General features: G+C 44.1%; 11 protein-coding genes across 11 annotated transcripts; 4 read left to right on the top strand and 7 right to left on the bottom strand.

Moving 5' to 3' along the window:
• Positions 1 to 754: 754 nt before the first annotated feature.
• On the bottom strand, positions 755 to 2062 carry N7478_012165 (uncharacterized protein; the record flags this gene model as incomplete). Its single annotated transcript, XM_056928379.1, has 1 exon — positions 755 to 2062. One exon carries the CDS (start codon positions 2060 to 2062, stop codon positions 755 to 757), a length of 1308 nt encoding a protein of 435 aa, XP_056773487.1.
• A 1547-nt stretch (positions 2063 to 3609) lies between these two features.
• N7478_012164 (uncharacterized protein) lies at positions 3610 to 4005 on the bottom strand (the record flags this gene model as incomplete). The annotated part of the gene is made up of 1 exon (XM_056928378.1): positions 3610 to 4005. The coding sequence occupies one exon, from the start codon at positions 4003 to 4005 to the stop codon at positions 3610 to 3612; it is 396 nt and encodes a 131-aa protein (XP_056773486.1).
• A 2618-nt stretch (positions 4006 to 6623) lies between these two features.
• On the bottom strand, positions 6624 to 8190 carry N7478_012163 (NAD(P)/FAD-dependent oxidoreductase; the record flags this gene model as incomplete). The annotated part of the gene is made up of 6 exons (XM_056928377.1): positions 6624 to 6705; positions 6771 to 6844; positions 6911 to 7804; positions 7912 to 7959; positions 8026 to 8070; positions 8134 to 8190. The coding sequence occupies 6 exons, from the start codon at positions 8188 to 8190 to the stop codon at positions 6624 to 6626; spliced, it is 1200 nt and encodes a 399-aa protein (XP_056773485.1).
• Positions 8191 to 8661: 471 nt separating this feature from the next.
• On the bottom strand, positions 8662 to 9714 carry N7478_012162 (uncharacterized protein; the record flags this gene model as incomplete). The annotated part of the gene is made up of 1 exon (XM_056928376.1): positions 8662 to 9714. One exon carries the CDS (start codon positions 9712 to 9714, stop codon positions 8662 to 8664), a length of 1053 nt encoding a protein of 350 aa, XP_056773484.1.
• A 1637-nt stretch (positions 9715 to 11351) lies between these two features.
• N7478_012161 (fungal specific transcription factor domain-containing protein) lies at positions 11352 to 13030 on the top strand (the record flags this gene model as incomplete). Its single annotated transcript, XM_056928375.1, has 6 exons — positions 11352 to 11611; positions 11675 to 11741; positions 11799 to 11991; positions 12056 to 12236; positions 12300 to 12458; positions 12514 to 13030. 6 exons carry the CDS (start codon positions 11352 to 11354, stop codon positions 13028 to 13030), a joined length of 1377 nt encoding a protein of 458 aa, XP_056773483.1.
• A 1589-nt stretch (positions 13031 to 14619) lies between these two features.
• On the top strand, positions 14620 to 15074 carry N7478_012160 (DUF2406 domain-containing protein; the record flags this gene model as incomplete). The annotated part of the gene is made up of 3 exons (XM_056928374.1): positions 14620 to 14737; positions 14824 to 14904; positions 14965 to 15074. The coding sequence occupies 3 exons, from the start codon at positions 14620 to 14622 to the stop codon at positions 15072 to 15074; spliced, it is 309 nt and encodes a 102-aa protein (XP_056773482.1).
• Positions 15075 to 16982: 1908 nt separating this feature from the next.
• N7478_012159 (glycoside hydrolase family 72 protein) lies at positions 16983 to 18840 on the top strand (the record flags this gene model as incomplete). The annotated part of the gene is made up of 5 exons (XM_056928373.1): positions 16983 to 17057; positions 17133 to 17170; positions 17233 to 17258; positions 17317 to 18045; positions 18095 to 18840. The coding sequence occupies 5 exons, from the start codon at positions 16983 to 16985 to the stop codon at positions 18838 to 18840; spliced, it is 1614 nt and encodes a 537-aa protein (XP_056773481.1).
• A 376-nt stretch (positions 18841 to 19216) lies between these two features.
• Positions 19217 to 20477, bottom strand: N7478_012158 (FAD-dependent oxidoreductase; the record flags this gene model as incomplete). Its single annotated transcript, XM_056928372.1, has 2 exons — positions 19217 to 19458; positions 19511 to 20477. 2 exons carry the CDS (start codon positions 20475 to 20477, stop codon positions 19217 to 19219), a joined length of 1209 nt encoding a protein of 402 aa, XP_056773480.1.
• Positions 20478 to 20861: 384 nt separating this feature from the next.
• Positions 20862 to 22027, top strand: N7478_012157 (uncharacterized protein; the record flags this gene model as incomplete). The annotated part of the gene is made up of 3 exons (XM_056928371.1): positions 20862 to 21156; positions 21286 to 21891; positions 21948 to 22027. The coding sequence occupies 3 exons, from the start codon at positions 20862 to 20864 to the stop codon at positions 22025 to 22027; spliced, it is 981 nt and encodes a 326-aa protein (XP_056773479.1).
• A 316-nt stretch (positions 22028 to 22343) lies between these two features.
• N7478_012156 (uncharacterized protein) lies at positions 22344 to 23498 on the bottom strand (the record flags this gene model as incomplete). The annotated part of the gene is made up of 3 exons (XM_056928370.1): positions 22344 to 22648; positions 22705 to 22930; positions 22986 to 23498. The coding sequence occupies 3 exons, from the start codon at positions 23496 to 23498 to the stop codon at positions 22344 to 22346; spliced, it is 1044 nt and encodes a 347-aa protein (XP_056773478.1).
• A 382-nt stretch (positions 23499 to 23880) lies between these two features.
• Positions 23881 to 25645, bottom strand: N7478_012155 (uncharacterized protein; the record flags this gene model as incomplete). The annotated part of the gene is made up of 6 exons (XM_056928369.1): positions 23881 to 24085; positions 24138 to 24223; positions 24278 to 24343; positions 24415 to 25088; positions 25157 to 25415; positions 25478 to 25645. 6 exons carry the CDS (start codon positions 25643 to 25645, stop codon positions 23881 to 23883), a joined length of 1458 nt encoding a protein of 485 aa, XP_056773477.1.
• Between the last annotated feature and the right edge of the window lie 388 nt (positions 25646 to 26033).

Raw genomic sequence — 26033 nt, 5'->3', positions numbered from 1 at the left:
TCCTAATATAAGACAACAGATCTCCTTTCCCCAGCCATTGGTAATCGTAGCGATCAGTCTCTCCACACTGGGTAGTCGCTGCATCCCTTGTGTCTTTGATGTGACCCACACCAATTTTGGAGTTTATTTCGGCCCGTGAACAACTCACATTCTGTAATTCCAAAGGTTAGCATGCATTCTCGAAGCTTAAGTAAAGCTCAGATCTTCATTGCTAAACATTGCGTTTCGGCAGCTTCACGTCTGATTGAGAGTCGGACTTCCGAGCATACAGTGGATTGAAGAGTGGGCATACCGTGTCTACATACGGCCCTGAAATGACCGTTTTATAGGCAGGGTTTTCGTGGGTTTTTCCAACTGGAAATTTCCTGAAATCTTGCTGTTTTTTCCCGATTATCCTTAATTCCCGATTGCCCCGTAGCCCCGGATTATACTTTCAAGCTTCGGAGTTTACAGGTTATGGGAAAGTACAATGCCCACAATTTGCATAGTTCAGATTTGCAGATCGTTAGAATTCTCCGAGCATCAGTTGTATTCTCACATCCTTTGGGGAAGTTCATTTCTCTTCTGATAATTGATGCGCCGTTGACTGACCAGCATTTCGTGCAACAGACAGCAATCATCCATAGCAATGACTCGCCAAATCTACTCACTTGACAAGGTCACAGGTTCTTTATTTGGAGTTTGTGAGTAGCCATTTCTGACATATGCACTCGGGTCTTCTTAATTGGGGCAGATTTCCTCCATGTTCGGCTGTTCACTGTTTCTTGGCCGACGGTTCAAGAATAAACTTCACCAAAGCATCCTTTCCGATACGTTTTATGGGTCCCTCTATGTGCATTGCCCCGGGTACGACCGTTCTCTGAATATCAAGGCCAAGGTCTCGTCCTTTGCATTCCAGTTGGCCGGCGACATGAGCTGGAATAACCTCGTCTGATTCGGCAGACAAAATCAATATTGGTGGAATAGATTGAGATGGTTGGGTCAGTCGTGGATTGGATGGATTGGGCAGATTTTGCTGGCCCTGCTCAGTAACCTGATCACGCCAGGCGGCTAACCGTTCCAGCGATGAAGATGTGCACCAATTATTCCACGAAAACGGCCAAAGGTATCGGTACGGAAGCCACTTCTGTGGATATAAACCAATCAGCATATCCTTGATATTGGATATGGGTGCTTCCATGATTAACCCAGATACAGGGATAGGGTTGGAATGGGCAAGATATGTTGATAGGGCAGATGATGCAACGGCCGAACCGACACTGTGTCCCCATAAGACGATTTGGCAATTTGTGTTTGCTTCCGAGTAGGTGTTAGACACCCAAGTAAGAAATGCCTGAGCATCCTTCTCAATGCCCGTTTGTGTCGCGGTCCCAGAAGACTTCCAGTAGCCACGATATGATAAAGCTAAGACTATATACCTCGTGTCGTCGCGCGTTTCGATCTCTTTGGAATTCTGGCTCTTGGTATTGATGGCTCTCAGCACTTGAGATAGCAGCGGTAGTCGGAGTGGTGTTGATCCACCATTTCCTTGGAAGTAACAAATCGCAACCAACTTCTTTGGTTGTTTAAGTTCGAGCTCATTCTTGTCGCTCTTAATGGGGATATTTCCTTCGCAAATCGCTAGCTTTGTTCCATCAAGGCTTCGGATTTGCTTTTCCTTCCATTCCACGGGCTTGCATGCACGCTCGTATTCTGAAATTGTATCTGATCTTGAGAATGGTGGTAACCAACTCAAATATAATAACTTATTCTGCATCGCGATAATCCAAAAGCATTTCCATGTCCAAAGAGAGAGAAGGAGCCCGATAAAAATGACGGGTGGAACTAAGATAGCAGGAACTGAACTGATGGTCCAGAAATTGCGAGGATTCAAATTCTTTTTCGGATTCTGTCCCAGCCGTTCGTAATGGGCGACTGATGTTCTCCGTTTCACAAGAGTGTAGATATTTCGATGTGGAGCATTGAGTGGTCTTGACTGGGCTATGTGAAGCTGTAACGCGCTTGGAGAGAACTTCTGCGGGAAAAGGCACTGCATGCGCTGGCTTATATGTCTCCTCAACATCGTTACATTGATGGGATCTGGCCCTTTACCCAACCGTTTAGCTCGCTCTCGACATTGAAGCCAAATGGGCCAAGGATAGGAAGAGCGAAGAAGATCTGCTTGGCGCGTGGTTGGAAGTTGAACCTGCAAATTCAGGCAGTAGTTAACGTAATCCACTAACGTAATTCCCAACCGAGTGGCGCGCCCAACCGAGTGGCGCACCTACCGCCTACCATACAGTTTTAAATACATTTTTAACCACCATAATGCTATTAAATCTAAATAAACTACCTACTAGGGCAATGATCTTTTCGATGCCCTTTATTATTGCAGTTTTTACATGTTGGAAGGGCACGGGGTGCCCGTACAGGTGGAATATAAGGTGCTGGGGCTCTATTAGCCGGAGGGGACGGAGGAGCTTCCTCAGCCTGTACTGTAAGCTGTATAGCTTCTTGCATCTCCTGAACTGTCATTCCACCCTCATTTGGTATCTGTCTAGTAGACCTTTGGCGCTTTTGCTTTTGTTTTTCATGGGCGGCACGTAATTTGTATGTTTCAATCTTAAGTAAAGCTGTTGAATGCATTTGAATCTCACAAGCCTTTAGAACTTGGTCAATTTGCTGATTTAACGGACTAGGAGGGCTTCTTGAGCGTTCTTTTAATAAAGCTTTAATTGAACTAGCTTACCGTTGAAGTTGTTTCAAGTTCTGAGGTGTCTTTGGTGAGAATTAGCTTAATCGACTGATTGGACGGCTACCCGGAGGTGTAGATGTTCCAATAATAATATTGAGTTTTGAGAGTACTTGTTCTGGGTTAAATAGTACTATACCAGCTGCTGCAAAGCTATTTTTAATAGTCTATATCTTAAAAGCTTCTTTACAAGCGATTAGATATACTGTAAGGAAATCAAATTTATCGATATGGTTGAAGCCAAGCCGCATCTAATTCTTAATAAGATGACTATATACACGTTTAAGAGGTGCAAAACATCCAATATCAAATAGTTAATAAAGATATAAAGAATGTACTAGTATATATATTAGAATAATATCATTTTCTTTGCAAGTTTGGTCGAATTAAGGAGTTAAATGACTCCCATAACTATCAAGAATTAAAAGTTGATATTTCCTAAGTATACAGCTAGTTATAGCTGGAATAAAGTGTTTCTGAAGCCATCGAAGTCCAATTTCATCAGTTATCCAGCCATTTAAACTAGTTTCGAAGCGCCAATTAGATAGAAGGTTATCGAACTACCCTTCAATAATTACTTTACCTTTAAAGATAATTACTGGCAGGAGTAACTATCCGGATATATTAATTATCTCAATTACTATGACCCATTTACAATTTCTAGGTTGTAGAACTGACTGTCGACCGTAGTATTTAGAGCGAGTGACTACCCAAGCTGTTGCTGTAAGCCCTATTGCAAAGCCTATCTTATCAAAGTTGTAGATATCCTCTTTAAGTATACCGTTCTCTTAGATTGTACGGAGAATAAGATCGAACTATGTCTGGGAGACTCTTAGATCCTCTATCTTTACACACTTATAGTTATATCGCTAGGAGAATCATATAGTAAGCTCTGGCTGTCTTTTAACAAAATTTGTGACCCAATTTTTTCCAACTATTTGAGAAAGAATATCACTGTGTGTTGCAAGTAGAATATTAGCCATTTCTCCAACAGTAGCCAGCCGAGGAGCTACTCCACGAGTATCCATATCAAGCACCCATTTAACAAGAGAATTCTCTTCATTTTCAGTCAATTTATGACAATTTGCGCGTATTTCTGTGCGGTTTCGATCACCCAATCGGCGGCGGCATAGAGTTATCTCAGGTATACTAAATCGACGTGCAGCTTCACGAATAGAGGGTATTTCTTTCTTCTTAATTACTTCAATGGCAAGCAAGATTCTACCCTCCTGTTCCAGAGAGTTCCGATTCAATTGGACGCGTTTTGGTGGCATGATGGGTGGTTGAAGATAGTCAAAAGCGACGCAGGTGACGCGATCGCGGTAGGTGCGCCACTCGGTTGGGCGCGCCACTCGGTTGGGAATTACGTTACCGAGCCGCCAGAACCACCGAGCCGCCAGGCAATCCATACCTAATAGATTTAAACACAATTATATCAACCAAAATATTAATTCATTGATATTATAACCTATATAGCTCTATTTGGACATGCGTTTCTTTTATGTCCCTTATTCCCACATAATCCACACTTTAGTAAGGCTCTCGTACGTAGTTGTAAAGGTAGTTGTGGCCTCTAGGCCCGTCTTACTCCTTGTACTACTGGGGGTATAGCCAATAGATCAATAAAATCTTAAAGCTCTATAACTGATAGGCCTGTTTCACATAGTATCTACTACCTAGATCTAGTCCTTTTTTGCTTCTTCTTCTCTATTCTAGCACGTAAATCACTTATTTCTTTCTCGAGAAAAGCATTTGATTATATATTAATTTAGCAAGCTTTTAAAATCTAGTTAAGCATAGAATTTAGCGGACTTAGTAGGCTCTGTAAGTGTTATTTTAGTAGTACTTTAATCGAAGATACTTACTTTTATAATTAGATATAGTTTAAAGATATTTTTGGCTCCTACTCACTACCCTGGCTTAAGGAGGAAGTAGATATTCGAAGTTAAATATTAAGCTTTAAAATAACTCAATTAGGGTTAAATAGGACTAAACTAGCTACTACAAAACTATTTTTAATTATCTCTAATTTAAATACTTTATCTCAGATAGAAGAGTAAACTTTAAGGAAATCAAATTTATTAATATAATTGATCCTAATCCGTATTTAATTCTTAATAAATTAACTATATGAACGTTTTAAAACCGTAAAACATCTAATATTAAAAGACTATAAAAGATATAAGGAATATACTAGTATATAAATTAGAATTGTATTATTTTCACTATAAAGTTTATTAAACTTTAGAGTTAAATAACTTTTGTGACTATTAAGGATTAAAAGTCGATATTTCCCCTTTATATAAAGAAAAGTTAAAGGAATAAAGACTTTTTTAAGCTAGTAAAGTCTAATTTTATTAGAGGTCTATCTATTTAGATTAACTTTAAGTTACTAATCCCTTAGAAGACTATTATCCTAATCTTTAATATAGATTTTATCCTTAAAAACAATATATAGAGGAAGTACCTATCCTAATATATCTATATATTTAATTATAGTTATCTACTAGCGATTTCTAGATTGTAAAAGTACTCTCCGATTATAGTATTTAGCTCTTATTATAATCCTTATAATTATAATTAAACCTATTACAAAACTAGTCTTATTAAAGTTATAGATATTATCTGGGTTAATACTATTTTTAAGGATTAATTTTTAAATAAGATCAAACTATTCTTAAATAATCTTTATATCTTTGTATTTTATATACTTATAATTATAGTATCTAGAGAATCGGATTGAAAGCTATAGGTGTCTTTTTATATATTTATTGACCTAATTTTTACTAACTGTTTGAACTAGGGTCGATCTATATACGGATAGTAGTAGATTTACTATTTCTTGTATAGTAGTAGGCTAAGGGGCTACTCCACGATTATCTATAGAAAGTATTTATTTTTGAAGCGATTCTTCCTCAATTTCAGTCAATTTATAACCATTTGCATATGTTTCGCGTCGGTTTTAATAGCTGTGTAGTCGATCGTAGAGGGTTGTACAAGACACATTGAAATAGCGTACTGCTGTACTAATAGAGAGCTATTCTTATTTCTTAATAGCCTGAATAGCTAGTAATATCCGTCCCTCTTATTCTGTCAATTTTTGACTATTTTGGGTGCGAATTGGTAGCATAGTGGGTAGTTGAAGAAGGAAGGTCTAATTAATTGACGCGTTTCGTGTTAGCCTGGCGGCTCGGTGGTTCTGGCGGCTCGGTAGTGGATTACGTTAACACACGTACCTCGACACCTTCTTTACAAGGCATCAAATATCAGGCGTCAATTAGGCAGAAAAGCTGAGTCATTTTGATCACGTGACGTTGGGCGTTTTTATTGGATCATGGGGAGTGTGAAGACAACAATTTGAACATTTGAATATTTGGGAGTTATAATTTGCCTGGAAATAGAAAGCTTTTAGATAGATTGATAATAAGATCATGTAGCTTCAAACCATAGTAGCTGCAACAAGCCATGGGCTAATCATGCCCTGGGGGAATAAATCAACTTGAACTGGTTTCCAAGGTTGAAGGGCTACCATCTGCCTCCTACTAGTCTATATATATATGTCCCCGACTCCCATAATGTTATGAAAATTCAGGTTGGGCAGAATCAGGCTTTCTTTTTTCTTTTCTACCAACACCAATGTATTAACTTGAACCCCCGATAATTAATTTAAACTATGGAAATCTAGATTTCTGCCTATGATTCAGCCAAAAATTGGGTCTTCCAGTTCAAGTTACGCAATTTACTAGTATTGTGGCTCCGTGGATGGATGCAATAATAGGTTAAGGACATCAGAATCTCCCAATCTTCAGGTATGAAAGCCTCCGAGTGGTTAAATTTTGTTTCCTTTCTAAAATATTTGGATAGATAATGTAGCCAAACCATGGTCTCCGACTCACAGATGATACTCGCGAGGATTTTCCACTGGTATGCCGTGTCTTTGCCACATACCCTCCACATTCATATCCTCTCGTCCACTAAAGCGACAGGAATCAGTTTAACGTTTCAACATGTATTATCGGGTGAAGAGGTAGTATCTTACTCATCTTTCTCGTTGGTCCACGGTTCTGTTTGTCCCTCTGCGGTATTTGGGTTCCTAAAGACCATGTTGTATTTCTTTTCAAGTCAGACTTTGTTTCCTTTTGGTACGATAGAATGACCATGCAGATGAATGAGACTTACCATGCCCATTGTGATGTGGATGGCACCGGGGCCCTTAACATAAGTCTCCAACGGCCCTTGGCCCTCAATCAATGAAGCAATATTCTTTGCAACCACCGCTGCTTGAGCTGAGCCAGGTCTCGCAGCCTTCTGGGCCCCGGTATCCGCAATATCCCCAACTGCAAACATATTCGAGTATTGCTCGTCCAGGAACTGCATGGTAGGTCGAATGCGGATATATCCATTATCTGGGTTTACGACAGACAACCCATCAGATGTCGATGGCTTCAAATGGCTGATAAGTTGATTGTTTGGTTTTTGACCGGTCGCTAAGATCACAAATTCGGTTGACACGGAATCCCCATTCGTAAGTTGGACATTGAATGGAGTGCCGTTATTGGGGAATCCTTCTAAAGGAATATTGACTCGGGCGCCGGTGATAAGTTTGATTCCCAGTTCGTCAAATCGACATTTGACGATCTCGTGCAATTTATGGTGGAAACTGGGCATGAGCTGTGGCCGAGACTGAACGACTGTGATATTTTTCTCAGGATAGTACTCTTTCAGATCAGTCGCCATCTGCACACCCACGGCTCCTCCTCCAACGAGAAGAATTGATTTAGCTTGCTTGACACCGGCCTGATGATTTTGGAGGTATTTCACAGATGATGGTTTGTCATCATCATCCATGGCTGCTGGCTTTGAGAGGCGAGTGCCTGTAGCAAGAACAATATATTCGAATGGGATTTGCTTTGAACCTTGCCATTCACGATCAAGCTCAACATATTGAGATTGAACAGCTGTCACTCGAGCCTGAACGACCCCGTGCGACTCTGGGTTAGGTGAGGCCGCATAGAGACCACCGTACGGAATGAACGCTTTATGTTCTTGTCCAGGGACGATCGCAAACCGAGGCTATATGGTAGTTTGTTAGATCATATATTCTTTGTTTCTTCATCTTTCCTTTCCCTTCGACTGATTGAAAAACCACGGTCGCGATTCTCATGGAAGACAGCACTTACAAAAGTAAACAAGTGGTGAAAATGGCTATGAGGCTCAATCAAAAGAACCTATGGAGATGTCAGTTTCAGTCTAAACAGAAGATCTTCTCAATTGAGATCCAATTTGCAACATACTCTGTGTGTGGAAGGAATAACCCCAGCTAATTGTTGGGCAGTTCCCTAATAGTCAACCATATTAGTTACTCTGTTCTGTATTCACCCATGCAGTAGTAGGTGACTTACCCGCCCGACAAAAGAACCTCCGACCACGACAATATTGCGAAGTGCATTAGCGACCATTTTGAATTTGAATGTTTGAAAAGGGGAAATGTACCTGGAAGGAGCTCAGACCCTTATATACAGCCCCAGATGGACTCTCGGCAGAGACTCCGGGTGTCTCCATGATGATCTGATCTCGTTATCTGATTAACTCCGACGCGGATTTCCTATTTAGGTTAAAAACCGAGATCGCGGGCAAATCTACATCCGGATCGGACGTGATCAAGTCCCGACGCCACTTGGCCTCTCTGTACTCTGTACTCTGTACTCTCTGAGTCTCTATCAAGTGTCTGTGAGGGTACGGTGGGGGATCTGCCCCCGCATGAACCGGTCATCACTGTCCAAAATGGTTATACTAAGTTTGTTGCATTACTAGGAACTGACATTGCTCAACCAGTCTGAATTAAAGATTATGACAACTAAAATACCACCACCGTCATTGATAGGTCTTTCCCAAGTTACAAAATAAAAAACGTCGCTTTCAAGATTCCCTTATGAAAAGGTAATCTTCACCACCTTCGCCGGTTCCTTGAAAGTCCCCAAGACAGGAGCCACTTGCCCTCCACTTGTCCCGACATATAAGGTTTTCCCATCGGCAGTTAACCGACAGGAAGTGGCACCGGGCATCTGGGTGGAGAGTTGACCACCAGCAACTAAGGAAATTTGACCATAAGGAGTCACACGAACGACCGAATTCTGGGGATCGGTCGCAATATACGCAGTGCCATCCGAAGCCACATCCAGACCATCGGGGAGGAACCCGCTGGCGATGACTTGGTACTCTCCAGCTGCATTGGCCTCTTCATCAACTTTGACACGACAGTATTCCATTCGCGTCGTACTGGAATAGTACACGTATCCATCGACGACTTTCAATCCATTGATCCCCAATGGCAATGCTTGACCCTTCGCTGGGAGCATTGTAGTGTCATTCAAAGCAACGGCGTAGTCACCCGTCTCCGTGTTGACCTTCCAAACAACCCCCGCGGGGCTATCTGCGATAAGCACAAGGTGGGACTCTCTGGTGAATGTTGCCATGCCGTTGAGCGCTTGAGCGTCAGGGAGTGGAGCAATCTCCGTTGCGACCGGAGACTGAGACTGAGACTGAGAATCTCTCTTCTTGTCACTGGTATTTTGGCTTTGAAAATTTAATTTCTGAACGGAAAAGGTCCCCGGAGTTGGTGCATATGTCTCGGTTGAGAAGTTGCCAATCACCACAGCAAATACATCATCGTCAATTTCACTGATGCCGAAGCAACTTGTCACGTTCGGGAAGGAGTAGGCAAGTGTCGCATTTCCACTATCTGCGTCCACAGACCATACCTCTGGAACATCTAGTCGCGTAAGGAGAAGGCTACCGTCGGATCGGAGAACAACATTGTCGATCCAGGAGCCATTGTTTGGAAATTGGAATAACGTTTCCACTTGAACGGCGGGCTCTTCGTTGCGATATGGGCTTGATAACAGGGTGTAAAAGGATGGCCATGCTGCGAGAGCCTGTGGCAAGAGGGCCAAAGCACCCAACAAAGCTGTTTGAGGTAACATACTGAGTTCCGTCAGATATGAAGGCGGTTTTGGAAGCTAGTTGGCCGGATAAAAGTCCCCCTAGATATTGGTTATGAGCCGTAGCATGCGAATCTAATAAGTATTAGGTCCAGACCTTAGGCAACTTGTGCTGTTTATCTAGCATTCCACCCTACATTCCTGTAAAGGCTGATGTGAAGTGTGGCTGTCTCCCTTGGAAGGCGGGAGTCCACAACCAAGACTACGAATGATCCAATAGTTCTAGAGCTGAGAAGGTCTAAGCTGATTTTAAAGAACAATGTCAATCAAACTGTCAAAAATAAGGTTAACCTTTTCTGGTATACCTAGTATCCTAGGTAAAACATCAAGATACTGTAGTGCACTTTTGACCGGTTACGTGTGACGTATCTGAAGTCATGAACCTCAGACTCCAGGGTTACCACATGTGCAATTTTCCTATAGCCAAAACTAAGTCATTGCCTTCCTGGGGTCTTGCTGGGATTAATTTCGCATAAATAGTGATTGGTGTTTGGTGCTTCTATTATGTTGTGCTGATAGAGTAGACATTGATGCCTCAGGCATCCTATCATCTTAGCATCCTTGCCTTCTGCATCACCGGCATCATCACCAACCAAGATTAATCACTGCATATTTCCTCCTTTCTTCAATTTCCAGATCTTGCAATGTGCCCTCGATGATATACAAACCTCAGCCTTCTGGCCAAAATCTGTTTATCTAGTCTTGGTGGCAAAATATCATGGATGCCCCGCACCACAAACATATAACCGAAGAAACCGAGAAGACCCACTTCAAAGATCCTTATAACCGAGTGAGCCGACACATTTGGGTGTATGCTGCCACTGCATCTCTTTCAACAGGGTCCTATCACATAAACAGCCTATATCCATTCATAATGGCAAATGAAAGTACAGATCGACCGCGCACGCGCGCAAAGAAAGCCTGCATGGCTTGCAATTCGCGTCGCGTTCGATGCAATGTGCTTGAAATGCAACCATGTCGGAATTGTGTGGCATGGAACTTGTCCTGTGAACTAGGAGTGTCAAGAAGGGGAAAGTAAGCTGATATGAAATAATTTATTATTCATCTTCTATTGTTCGTGGTTATCCTTTGAATACATACCAACTGAAACCTATAGATATCCTCGTCGCAAAAAGAAAGGCTCTCTGGAAAGTGAGCTATCTACAATTTCGACAAGCACAGTGGAATCTAGAGATATACGGCAAAGAAGTTTACAAGATCAAACCTTGCAATATATGCCTTCAGCTCGCCCTACAATGATAGACGATGCAATTCATGAAACTGTGTTTCTTGGGGAGTCAAGTCCCCTAACATGTGTGGTGGATGAAGGACGGCGATCACCAGACAAAGGATACGCATCTAGAAATCCCAAGGGCCGTTTACATTATGCTATTCCCGAGACTCGAGGGAGCAGTGAAATAAGTGATGACCAACACCGGAAATTCCTGCAGGAGCGCCTTATTCGTGAGAGTGCATTGGTGTTCCCGTCACCGACCATTTGTGATACACTTCTAAAGGCATATTTCGAGTGGTTTCACCCTTGTTTTCCGATTCTGGATCGAGTAAAAGTTCATCAAGAATATAAAGAGCACACCATCTCGCCGTTGCTTCTTCAAGCAATGCTCTTCATTGGGGTGAGCTTATGCTCAGACGCAGCCTTAAAAACCACCGGATTTACCAATCGGTATCAGGCCAAGGGCCTATTCTATCAACGCGCGAAAGAAATATACGATGTCGATTGGGAAACTGACATGTTAATCAAGATCCAATCTTTGTTCCTATTGAGCTTCTGGCGTGGAGGGCCAACAGAGGAGCGAGATGTTCGTTTCTGGCTCGGCGCGGCCACCAGCATCGCACAAAAGAAAGGAATCCATGTCCTGTGAGTGAATACTATATACTGGAGGAGCTTGATGCGACTCGAGTTAAATGGCTGATTATATAGGTCAAAACTATCTTTTCTCAATGCCCGTGACCATCAATTATGGAAAAGGATTTGGTGGGCCTTATACGTGAGTCTTTATCTCATGTCAACGAAGCCTGTATCTGCCCTCCTAACACAGCCATAGGTACGCGACCAACAGACCTCTGCTGCGTTAGGGTTACCATCTCGAATACGCGATGAAGACTGTGAAGTTGCCGAACTGGAGGAATCGGATTTTGAAGCAGAATATGACGACGATATGTCTTCTGACGTGTTCCTAAAACCACCAACTGCACATGTTTCATATGTGATCGGAATGACGCAACTTGCAAAACTCTGTATGATCTCTGAATTTCTGGAATACCTGATTTACAGTGTTAGTGACTAACTTCTCTTTTCTAGTGCGGCAGGTGGTATCTAGCCAGTATTCGCCAAGTCGTGCCAAATTAGACAATCCATCTCGTCCCATGCTTCACCAGCGATTGGCAGATTGGGAATCTCAACTGCCTGAACAGATGCAATTTTCACCTTCAGCCAAGCGAGAGGTAATCTTCTTGGTGGGCATGCTTCACATGGCCTATAAGTAAAGTCTCCATGCTCCATTCGACCCGTAGACAAGACTAACCACTCGCACCCATCACTATAGCAACCTTCATATCTTATTATATCGTCCAATATTCCTGCAACCGCCCAGTGAATCAACAACCGTCGAAGGGAATATGGCACTGGAAGCAGCAACCAGGAGCACGCGTATTTTGGAAGACATGCTCTCACAAAATCTGGTTCAGCATGGATCAGTTCACCTGTAAGTTCTCATCAGAAATATAGAATATGACTACAGCCTGACATTTGGAATTTAGCATTACACATACTTTCTCCGCGCTATGTATTCACACAATTCATTTCGGGCGGGTGAATAGTACAGCTCGAAAACTTGCTGAACACCGGGCAAAATTATGTCTCCTCGGGCTAAAAGAGCTACAAAAAGCATGGGATCTTGAGAATTGGGTGTTGGACCTTTTCTTCCGCTGTCTTGATGATAGAACTGCTCGAGACCTCCGCTTAGCTGATACAGGGACTTCATCTACAGCAGTGTCCAGTCAATCGACAAAGGGACTTTCAGTACTGACATCTCCTACTATGAATCCAATTGATGGCACATTAGCCAGCCCTTTGTCTTCGAATGCGAATGATCTTCTACCTGCAATCACGCCAACAGGTACTTCAATGCCGCCACCCGATGACGCATCGGTGAATATGGACTGGTATGAACTGTTCAACGTGGAGGGGGATGATTTCACAGGCCTGGCGGGCTCATTGACGAACCCGGAATATTTGAACCCGCAGAATTTGGAATTTTTGTATCGATTTTTGTGATCATAAACTCGAGAGATAGAATTGACCATGGGTCATGACTCAAGTGGACAAAAGAACTCCGAATCGAGAAGTAATAGCCAGGATCAGGACACGCCAAGAGACGTCTCGGGCCAAGAAGAGCACAAACGTGGCGTATACCGTGGCTCTTTTTTAGCTGTGGGGCGATTCAGTCGTTTCATGAAGGAAACTGCTGATCACAAGGCTGGGAATCAAGGATGAAGAATGTGCCCGATGTCAGTTTCCGGAATGCTGGGGATCCCGGCCTCCGTACTCTATCGTGGATGTGGATAAGCTGGCTATATTCAATTCCGTTTGCAGACAGCGACTTCCTTTCATGATGATAATTACATCAGTGGCACTCAATGGAGGCTGGCTAGCCTATAGATGCTGTCCATGCACAAGCTGTAGCAGTTACATCTTTCACAAAGTACAATTCCAATGTTTCTGGAAATCCCGCTGCCTAATTACCATTCTAATAATAATAATCTCGATCATAATAATCGGATTTAGCTTTCGCGCTCTTATCTAGGGGGATCCACTTACTTTCAAATCTCAAACATGTCCTGTGCACGAACCCGGGCTGTGCACTCATAGGTTTCCTATGGAGGCAAGATCTGCTCTCTAAAGCTTGCGAAAGCAGTTGTCTTGGCTTGTACAAACGACAAAGTACACTGTTATGAGCCATCATAAGTCATCCATGTGTGGCAGATGTGGAGATGTGCATGCGTTGACATTGTTATGACTCCCCACACAATCGATATCCATTCCAGACGCGACATTAGACATGGGGAAGAATTTTCGAAACTTTCTGTCACATATTCAAGGGCGATCAGAGCGACCACTAAGCTGTTCATAAAAGGGGGAAAGTGGAGAAAGCCAAGGGACAGCTTCGGCTTAGCACACAGTACCTGCATGTGTGGGCTTTTACGATTCGTAGCTTTCTGTCGCGTCTGTCCAACAATTCGTCTTGTTCCTTGCAGCTTTTTGCAAAGTTGGGGCTATTTTAATCGTTTCATGCTCTTGTACAGGACCCATCAGGGTCCCCATTATCTCTCGGGTACCTGGATCACATCCGTCTCTCCCGTCTCTGTTGGAAGCTCGTTCGCTTCAGCCCCTGATGATTGCGTGGCCCGATCTTGCTGATTGGACTCGTCCTATGCTAAGCATTCTACTAAAGGTTAGTGGAAGCTTGGCCAGCCAGTTGGAACGCGCCGTTTCGGGAGGTGTAACGTCATACGGAATTGAATGCTGTCGTGGGACGCGACCCACGTTGATCACAAGCTGTCCAATCAATATTCAAGCCTCGCACTCAGTCTCGCCACCTTTTGCGTGATCTTGAGTCTGATTTGCAAAATAGCAGCCTATTCTTAGCCGGGGGGACCAGACGGATTTGCGTTTGGAGAAGGGTAAAAAAAAAGACATTGCGAATAAAAAGGAGCCTGAGGTAGCTGCTTTTTTTTTTCTTTTCTGATCTACTTTAAACCAGGTGTTTTATTACTTTACATTTATATACGAGACAAGTCAATTCAATTTGCCACAATCAAATCTCCGCTTGACTAGTATCACCGACCTTACCCTTTTGATCCATAATGGCCGCTTCACGATCATCTAGTGAGCGCACTGGCTCCTTACAGTCACTTCACGCCGGAAAAACACCGCTTCAAACAAAAGCGGATCCTAATACAGCTCTATACGAGGCTCAACCAAGTAAGTTAACTCCCAATTTACTTCTGACGAGTTGTTTTCCCAACGGTCGCTTTTTTTTTTTGGGTTTGCTTTACTAACAATCGCAGTGGCCGTTAATGCCGAACCTGGCACAGGAGCGTTCTCTCTTCGCAGTATTCAGCACAAGGATCGACAGGGAAAAATAATTGGTACGTGAAGAATAAATTGATTTGTATAGAAAATTGTTTCGCCCGCTAACTTGTACACAGCCGATCCCGACCGGTCGAATCCTACCCGCGCTCGCCTTGAGCGTCCACTCGATACCATTCGATCCTTTGAAGCTGCCATTGAGTCTCATCGCAAGCAGAATCATGCGTGATTATAATAAATAGGGGGCGTTTCGACTGTAATCTACGAGAGGAAAAACGAAGGGATGCTTATGATACCTGTACAATTTATTTTTTTGCGATCGATTGCCAGCTATTCGGATGGGCTTTGATCCAAGTTCTTCTTCTCCTGTTTTTATTAGAAATATATTTGAATTTGAGTATATGAATGGCGAGAGCTCATCAATTGTCAATGCTCCACTTCGATTTTTCATTTTCATCTAAAAAAGAGGTCGTAATTGGGTGAACTGCCGTCTACTGTACTTACGGGGGAGTATACATACATAGTGGAGAGTGCAAACATTGAAAGCTGCAGACATCGACAGTAAAACAACCAGACTAGAAGCTTGGTTTGAATTAAACTACATTCTCTGCAGTAGTTCCATAACGTCTGAGCCTATCAATGACACAATGGAATCATTTCATTGAATCCACTCCAGCAACTCCCCCAGATCATCGCGTCTTGGCAGTCTCTGATCATTACTGCAAGTTACAACGCCAAGCCATGATTGCCAATGTCTAATCAAGTTAAAATCGATTAGTGTTCAGCCTTTTGACTTGTATTGGTTGTATAATTCTTTAACCTATGGAGGAATTAGGAAGACTTCAACAGAAAACAAAGCCAGATCACCACTACAGACTCCTCTACTCCTATACATGGCAGCGCTAACCCCTGAGCGAACAGAAGAGAAGTTTTGGAAAAGGAGGAAAATCCTCAAGATAAAAACCGATCACTCGGATTTAACTATGATCAGCAATCATCTCCGAAGCGATGAAGATATCCGAGTTGCGATCGTCTTAAATCTATTGAAGCTCATGGACATTCTTGACTCTATCGCGACTCCATATACAGCGCGACCCAGAACTAAAACATGGGAAGCCTCACCCTTTGATTTATATTTAGACGTGATCTGACCTCTTTTTACGGATATATTTAGGAAAAGAGAGCGAATTCCAGATAAATGAAAAATAAATTCCCAAATTTACGTGGGCATTGGGTGAGTTTGGAGCTAAGACACGCAGTGTGTACGCCATCCCAAGGAAACGGCCCCACTACCGCGTCAGCTTCACCAAGTTTTCTTTCCCACTATTGCCGGACGGAATAATAAACAGAAAAGGACATTCTGAGGGATAAATTAAGTTCCCATGAGACCATATCGCTTAGAAGATGTTTAGGTTGCCTTTATCTTTCCTTTGAAGTGTCTCAGATCACTGAAAAATAAAAATAACTGGGGCAAACATCACCACTCATAAACGAACCCACTTCAGGCCAGCGGGAGAAATCATCGGTACTGGTGACCACAGTGGATGCTGGGCAAACTTACTGTGGCGCACTAATGGGTGCTAGGCTGCAGAAGCCAAGATACTTTTAGTTAGTGGATCTAGAATGATTGGCTCATATCTTTTGCTCGGGGCGCATGAACCGATGTAGACCGATTTTAGTGTCTACGCCAGCCCTAGACTGGTTGACGCGGTCCATATCATCTCCGGCCAGGAAAAAATGACACCCGGGGCGCCAGTAGTGTAAGTTCCTCCATACACTGAAAGGGGAAAAAACCCAATCCGCTGGGGGCATTAGCTCGGTGGATGCAGTCTGGGTCAGATGTACGCGTCCCCCATAAGGGGGTTAGGGGGGCAAAAGGGCAAATCATGGTGATTTGAATGATGCCACAGGGTATTAAGGGCCAGCGGGGACGAAGCCACCAAGGGTACTTCTTTTCTTCTTTTCAGTCGGTTTCTCTTTCGCTGGTCAAACAACGACCTGTATATACATTCGCTCCTGAGATTCTTTCTTCTCTTTCTCCCACTTTAGTCGTCCTTCTTTTTAACTGACCCCCAAAGGAGGCATCCTCCTATTCATTCGCTACAATTTTATTTATCACACAATCGTTACACTCACCATGAAGCTGTCTCTTCTGTCCTTAGCGACCCTGGTCGGGGCCGCTATGGCTGACCTGGACCCCATTATCATTAAGGTAAACCCGATTCATACCGAGATCGTTGATTCAATGATGGGTCGTCCATACTGACAAGGTCATGTATAAATATAGGGTTCTAAGTTCTTCTATTCCAGCAACGACACTCAATTGTAAGTCATCTTGCTTCCCACCGACAGAATTACATGTTCAAAATGTGCTGACAGTATCACAGTTTCATGCGTGGTGTTGCATACCAATGTTCGTCCCTTTATTATCGTCAACTGGGATAAAAAACTTGCAACTAACATCAACATAGACTCTCAAACTGAGGATCCATTGGCTGATGCCACCGCTTGCAAGCGTGATGTTCCTTACTTGCAGGAGTTGCGCACTAATATCATCCGTACCTACTACATCAACGCCACTGCTGACCACACTGAGTGTATGAAGCTGCTGTCAGATGCAGGCATCTACGTGGTCTCTGATCTTTCCAGCACAACTGAAGCCATCGACCGTAGCGACCCAGCCTGGAACGTTGCCCTCTACGACCGTTACACTTCTGTCATTGATGAACTGTCGCAGTACAACAACACTATTGGTTTCTTTGCTGGCAATGAGATCGCCAACTCCGTATCTACTACAGATGGTACCGCTTACGCCAAGGCCGCCGTTCGTGACATGAAGAAGTACATCAAGGAGAAGGGCTACCGATCTATGGGTGTTGGATACGCCACTGCCGATGTTGAGGCTATTCGTGTCGAACTCGGTGATTACATGGACTGCGGCACTGATGATGAGAGCGTTGACTTCTACGGTTACAACATTTACTCCTGGTGCGGTGACGCAACTTACACATCTTCTGGCTACAAGGCACGCACTGCAGAGTTTGCCAACTACACCGTTCCCGTCTTCTTCGCCGAGTATGGCTGTAACGCAGATCCCCCTCGCAAATTCACCGAGGTCGAGGCTATCTACGGCGATGAAATGACTGAGGTCTGGTCTGGTGGTATCGTTTATATGTACTTCGAAACAACAAACGATTATGGTAAGCATTTCCCACAGCCCACCTCGAGCTTTTATCGACTTGACTCAAGGCTCGACTGGAAACATGAAAAATACTGATCATCATATTATTGAAGGTCTTGTTTCTATCGTTGATAGCACCAGCGTCAGCACTTTGACCGACTTCAGCTACTACTCCAAGGAAATCGCCAGTGCCACTCCCTCGGGAACCAACAAGGCCTCTTACACCCCAACCAACACCGTTCTGCAAACCTGCCCCACTGAGGGTGCTGATTGGGAGGCCAAGTCCTCTCCCTTGCCCCCTGCTGTTGACGAAACCCTCTGTGGATGTATCTACGATGCCGCCGCCTGCGTTCCCGATGCCAGCCTTACCTCTGCCAAGATGGGCACCCTTCTTGGCCTTGTCTGTGGTTCCACTGACTGTGGCGGCGTTGACGGCAACGGTACTACCGGCGTGTACGGTGCTTACAGCATGTGTAGTACCAAGGATCAGCTTGCTTTCGCTCTCAACAAATACTACGTTGCCCAGGACAAGGTTGCTAGCGCCTGCAGCTGGGGTGGTTCCGCCAGCACCAAGGCTACTACCGCTCCTACCGGTACTTGCTCCTCGCAGATCAAGGAGGCTGGTACCGCCGGTACTGGCACTGTTACCACGGAGGCCACTGCTACTGCTGACTCGAGCTCTGGATCCTCCAGCTCATCTTCGTCAAGCAGTGCTGGTACCACTGTCCACTCTAGTGTCTCCTTTGGTTTCTTCCAAGTTGGCGTCCCTGCCGCTATTGCGCTCATGACTGGTGTGGGTATGATTCTTCTGTAATTGTGGAGAACATGTCTTTTGCTGTATTCATTAGCGGCAATCTTCTTTTCGTCTCTTGTTTTACCTACTTACACCGTGACTTTGTTGTACGTATATAAATAGCTTCTTTCTCCCCCATGAGATCCATTGCTACTCTGAGCCCGAGCCCTCGAGTAGGGGGATTCAACCAAATAGCTTTGAATATCCGACCAAGTCTTCTTTTGCTCTAATAACAAATCGGAATTGGTATTTTGAATAATTTTATTTTTTCGGTTATAATTTGGGATTGCTTTATTGCGTTCAATACGAGAAGCTTTCGAATTTCCACGTCAGAATTCTCTTTATTCAGTCATTAAATTTCATCATGTATCAATTTCTGATCTTAATAACAACCAGGTCATTCGCCAACAACAGCTCTCCTAGTTAAAATAGCAGAAAATTCGTCCAGTCGACTCCAATCATGCGCGTCTTGACATGCCTGACGACTTAACCGTACAGCACGACTTGTCCGTGTCCTCATTTCCTCTTCATATTCATCGATGGCCGTTTGAGCAGTCACAGCACCACTATACAGTTTCTCAATACCTTGCATCAACTGGAAGGCGTCGAGAATTCCGTGATTAGCCGCCTCTCCTCGATCTGTTGAAGTCAGCTACCTTAAACACCTTCTATTGATCAAACCTTGACTTACACATGGTCATTGCGTGCGCCGCATCCCCAGCCAATGTCACACGCCCATTATTGTTGTTCCATGAAAGACATTCCCAGTCTGCTAATTTGATCTCCGTGACCGGTGTGTCTATTGGGATTTCATCCACTACTTGCTTTAAAAAGGGGGCGAATCCATTGGCCCGTCGTTTCATGTTCTCCAAGCGCGCCTTATCTGTTCCAGCCACCTTGTCCTCTGGTCCTCTTTCCACCCAAGACATACAGATCTGAGCTCGATAGCGTTCTGTATGCGACCCAAGAGTTCCATTCACATGCGGAGTCTCCAACATGGAAAACCAGAAGAATGCACCTGTAGGAGGATGGCATCCCTGAAACAACAGAGGATCCATATCGCGCAACGGCTTTATTTGGTCAGCAGTCATATCCACTGCCACCCCCGTGAAGTTGATTCCAAGAGGTATGTTGTCGAATGAATCTGGTCGAAGCACCTGTCGAACGATTGATCGGCTTCCCTCAACGCCAACCACGATTCGTCCTTTAACAGAAGCTTCACCTTCGAATAAGAGCTTCACTTCACTCTCAATTGGTGAAACATCAACTCCAACCACTCGTCGGCCCCAATGGACGTGATCTTCAATACCCTGCAACAATGCCCGACGCATCTTCTCGCGATTGACACGCCATCGAACACTAGGTGGGATTTTGTATTTTGGCTCCCCATTCTCAAGATTAATGAACAGGAAATTGCCGTTGTCATTGCGCGCAACGTCTGGATCAACCTGGACCTCTCGGATACGCGCCAGTGTCTCTTCCGAAAGCATCTTGAACATATATTCCAATGCCCAGTGCAGAGTAATTGCCCAACCTTGACCTCGCGCCTCAGGGGTCGCATCGCGTTCGTAGATCTCGAAGGGGATGTTTTTCTGCTTGAGTGCTTGGCCGAGGGTTAACCCAACAATGCCAGCACCGACAATGAGAACAGGTTTCATTTTGTGTGTGTGTGTGTGACTACGGAGTCTTCATTGTTGTCGATTCGTGCTTTCTTGTGTTCTTTTGTGTTCTTTTTTTCTTTTTCTTTTGCCTCCGTGGTCTCTTTGCCATCCGACTCGTATCGGACTCCCGTCGCATAGATAGCATACGGTTAGTGCGGGGCTTATCCGCCCAAAAGTCACCGTCGGCTATGAACATCCCACGTCCCACAATCCGGTGGTGGTCAATGCGACGTTATTTGGTAAAGTAAAATGGAGATACGATCTGTAGCCGCGGTTTAAATTCTAGATATAAAGTATCTTTCGCGGGGGACGTTTAAGGATCTTCTTATATCGTCTCTATTCATCATATACACATTCTTCGCTACTAGTACAGCTGTCATCATGTCTCACGAGGCACTGAATCCCATCCATCCATCTGTTCTCCCTCATCTGGATCCAGTGTTTGTGAAACTATACAATGATAATGTTGCAAACATCCCAGCAGGACCAATTGACCTCTCAGTGTTACGCACTAAATACTCCGTTCTTTATTCATATGGCACTGGACCAGCCCCCGACTGTGCACGAATCTATGATAGTCAATTACCGGGACACAATGGCGATTTGATTCCTGTGCGAGTGTACGAGCCAGCAAGCCCAGGGCCGTGGCCAGTTCACATTGATTTCCACGGTGGAGGTATGTGAATTCCCCACGATTTCCCAGATAAACCCGAGTTGTAGCTGATTCCATTATTCGGACAACCAGGATGGGGTCTAGGTGATCTCGATACCGAATCGCATATTTGCAAACACATTTGCGTCAAAGCCAATGTTTGTGTGATCGACGTTGCATACAGACTCGTCCCCGAACACGCTTTTCCAATCGGGATCCAAGATTCATTCGCGGCCTTGCAGTATATCCATGCAAAAGGCGCTGAAATTTTCAAAATTGAGCCAACAAGAATTTCCCTGGGAGGTGTTTCGGCTGGTGGCAATATCGCATTGATATGCGCACATCTTGCGCGGGATGCTAGTATCCCTCTTCGGCTAGTTGCAGTGGGTACACCGACAATTGATGACATTTCGAAATACAAGTCTGCAGCCGAGGCGCCCTGGCCATCGATGCAAGAAATGGAACATGCTCCTACGTTGAACTGGGGACGACTCAAATGGTTCGATAATCTGAAGTGGCAGAGTATTGAGGCAGAAGGTTCAGCTAGAGAAAGCCAGATTAGCGCTTTGAAGTGGTATGCGAACGCTCTTCAAGCTCCTCGATTCGATGGATTGGCCAAGACAGTCATTTATACCGCTGGGTGCGATCCTCTGCGTGATGAGGGTGAGGAATACGCCCGGCGTCTCATCAAGGGTGGAAACGAAGTGATCCAGAAACGATTTGCTGGAGTTCCCCATCCATTTATGCACATGGATAAAGGTATGTTTGGACCCTACCTTATAAAGCGAACAAGAGCAAAAGCTAACATTGTACAGATTTATGGCAAGCAAAAGACTTTATTGATTTAACAGCAGAGCATATCAAAACAAGCCTTCATCAGCCCGATACCAATTAGTGTACAAGAACAAACAAATTTTGAACCTTAATAGACGGAAAATTTGACACCTCAATTTATATAAAGTTGAAGAATTGCAATAATTTAATACTATAGAAAAGAGATATCAATAGTATATCTAAGGTGCACGAGGTAAGGCCAAGCGTCAAAACGGGCTAATCTTACAAGCTACAGCGGAATACATCAGGATATTCAAATGTTAAATATAGCTTAGAATGTCTACTAAAATGAGAACTTGAATAAGATTCAAGAAACTGTCACAACATCTAAAATTGTAGCAGTTGATGATAGCAGAAGCAATTATTGAGATGAGCATTTAGCACCCCTCCATGTCATACAGCTGGGCAGCAAGTGGAACAATTGATTCCTCCAATCCTCGAAAACTCACTCCAAGCGCAGCTTGTACCTTGCCAGAGTCGCACGAGTAATGCGAATTAGCAATTCGTGCACCGGGTTGACCAGTAGGCGCTCGGTGTCTTTCAGGCAACTGAACACGAATGACGTCCGCAATTTCCTGGGTATCATAGCTCGAACTAGTGACTAGGAAACGTTCATGTCCAGCAGCTTCAAACACCAGAGATTTACGGCAGACATCAGCTAGATCCTCAACATCTACCCAGACTGCAGATTTTTGTAAGTAAATTTGATTTAAACAACATGGAAGAAGTGATGTATACCTGGAGCTTTCGTAATTGGGATTTCTCCATCTCTGCCAGCTTTCAAAACATCCCATACAATTTGATTGCTAGCATTGAGTTGAGACAGAGAGGAAATTGAGTGGATCATCTTGCCAAACACCATTCCAGGGCAAAGAGTCACCAATTGGTAATTCACAGGGTTGTTTTTCACATAGACCCATGCGGCACGTTCAGCGACTACCTTTGAGGCGCGATATGCAATAGGCTGTTAAATGTTAGAGAATGAGTATAATGATGCGACTATCAAGGAAAAAACGTACCACTGCGGCTGCATTGACCCCGTCTTCATATGTTAAGGGTGACCAGTCTTCCTCTGTATAGACTCGACCTGGCTGCAGACCCAATCCCGCATCATAGACACTAGCAAAGCTTGACATGATAATCAATCGCCGGATGGTGGGCTGTCTCTGAGCTGCTTCACATATTGTCTGAGTCCCTTTGAGCGCAGGTATCATGAGATTTTCCTCAAATTCGCCCGGACGGGAATCATAGTTAAAGGCAGAAGCGAGATGGATGATAGCTTGACAGCCCTCTAGAACATCAACAAGATAGTCGATATTTGTCGGATCTGGGACAATGACTAGATCCAGACGAGATAGATTGTCAACGCCTGCCTTCTCGAGTGCGAGACGAATTGCGTTTGCTTTTTCCGTTGAACGAACGGTGGCTCGGACTCTATGATCGTATTTCAGCAGACTTGCAATACAGTGAGCGCCGATGAACCCATTCCCGCCAGTGACAAGAACTAGCGATCCAGCATCAATGGGAGCCATTTTGAAAAGCAAATATGTATTGGAAATTATTGAATTCTGGAAAAGAGGATTTCAATTCCCTTGATATGAGGAAAATGAAATTTTAAGTACCTGGTGGGGAATCATTATAAAGGGCTGTCGGACATGAATGCGCCGCCGTCGGATAATGTATTGCAACTTGAAACTATACAGCCGCGTCCGATCTCCGCTATCTCCCGAGTTCAAAGTCATTTCTCAAGGTATGTACATTATTTCCATTCTACTAGTATACGGTTATTTTTTATTCATGGTGAAATATAAGTTATTCAAGTTGGAGCTATGAAAGTAGTTCAAATTGACAAGCTAATAGTAAGAACAGTAACAAATGGACAAAGTACGTTCAAGTTCTTATGTGTGGCGACTATCAATAAACATAACGGAAATCAGAATCGTCATGAACATCTTGCACATTTGATCTGCCTGCTAAACGTGCTTCCATCGAGCTACGCGCTGGTGCCCCCAGACGATCAGCAGTAGCATTCCGAACTCCATACATGATTCGCAACGCCGTTGAGACCACAATTGCCGCCGCGTTGACAGCGACCAGCGTAGTTTTGGCAGGTAGATATCTGTTCTGAAATTTAGTACGATAAGACTTCATTGGGTCACTAGTTAACTTACTGGGGCGCGTCCTTCGCCTGGAAAGTCTGAGGGCCAATGATATTTGCAATACTGAACCCAGCAGACACAAGTGTAGTTCCAGCAACCTGTATTCGTTTAGGGTCTGCTAGAGTGACTCCGGAACAGCATTTTCAACATACCTTCATTGTATATCCTTTAAAATTTGCTCCCGTCCAAGCATAGATCAGGGCAAGTGGTGCGACCGTCTAAACCAGACAGCGACTCGTAAGCAAAAGATGAAAGGGTTATGCATTGCACATATCGTGAGTTGACATACCGTGTTCACCAGATAGATACCCGCTAGACACCCGCCTCTGTTTGATGTTGGAAGAAACGACATAAGACAAGACCCCAGTAGTGTTGGGATCAACAAAAGATCAATAGCTAACCAGCGGGAAAATCCCTTGGAAATTGCATATGTAGACAACATAGTCGCAAGGATACTCACGACACCAGATGGCATGTTAAGCAAAGCGCTTGCCTTGCTATCATATCCAAATCCTTTGATGAGAATAGAAGAAAAAGTAGTTATCACTCCACTGGGGATCGTGATAAGTATGGTTAAAAGTACCAACAACCATGTCTGGAGATCCCCAAACACCTCAAGAACAGATCGCCAACGGAAAACCTTCATTCCAACACCCGCCTGATCATTCTGGAGCCTCTGAGCCACACGATCTTTCTCAGACTGGGTGAGAAACTTGGCCTTATCTGGGGTTTCGGGCAGCACAAAAATAACCAGAAGAGACACCAAGACATTGACCGCACCAATGACAACGAACATTATGCGCCAGCCACCAAATGAGATACTGGCAGGGGCATGCTGAGCCCCGAAAGATATCAATCCTCCTATAATTTGCCCAGCACCCAATCCACAGTACCAGAGTCCATATCGCGGAGTTGACTCCGCTCGAGTGTACCACATGCTGGTATAAATGGTGAGAGCCGGAGCTAAACTTGATGTCAGAAACTTGAATACTTCTCAGACAAAACTTGGGAAGAAGCTAAATATCGCATACCTATCACTGCTTCCATCATTCCGAGCATAACACGCAATGCAAGCATACCAGCAAAATTCTTGGTCGCCGATGAACAACATAGAATAATACCCCAGCAAAGAACATTGACACCTAATACCTTTGAGACCGGAAATCTTTGGAGCAAAGCTCCCTGTGGCAATTCAGCTAATGCATATGCTATGAAAAATGCAGTTGCAAGCCATGAAAAGTCGTTCCCAACGAGACCCAAGTCTTCCTGAATTCCCATCACATTCGCATACTAATTTCCATCTGTCAGCTTGTGTGTTTATCTTGAGATCGCAAGAGACGGCAAGATCATACATTGATAGAAATCTTGTCAATCATCTGAAGAAAATAGGTCAGAAACATAATCGGTAGAATCTGCCAGTCAATCTTGCGTATGAGGCTCTTGTCATCGTTCTCAAGGCTACCAAGCCCATAATCTTCGCACCCGTCGGATTTCATCTCGATCGCAGTCTTTGTCTTCATTATGAAATTGTCGGATACTCTCAATCGTCACGAAGAAGGTAATAGTATAATAATTATCTGAGACCACTTTCATGGCGGTGGTAGTCAATTATTAAGGGCGGCAAGGGGCGAATCACTGATATCAGCCAGGACCGCGATACTGTACCACTATCTATCCCATGCAGTGTCTGATTTCCCCGGAAAAATGAGCTGTCTAGTCCCAATTAGACGGGAGGCGAATTAAATCAAGGCAAAGATCGGCATCGGAGGACCCAAGCGACGCAGCCGTCGGATAGATAAACAGGTGGAGGTCAATGCGGCCGTCGCATAGCGGACGATAATGGGAAAACGCCGAGAAGACAGTTCTAACGATGGATAAAGGAAGAAATGACTTCACAAGGACACATGT

This window comes from Penicillium angulare (assembly GCF_028827245.1).
Source record: "Penicillium angulare strain IBT 27051 chromosome Unknown utg000010l_segment0_segment0, whole genome shotgun sequence".
Taxonomy (NCBI): domain Eukaryota; kingdom Fungi; phylum Ascomycota; class Eurotiomycetes; order Eurotiales; family Aspergillaceae; genus Penicillium; species Penicillium angulare.
Note: the sequence above shows the minus strand (reverse complement) of the source record. Positions and strands in the feature narration are given on the sequence as shown.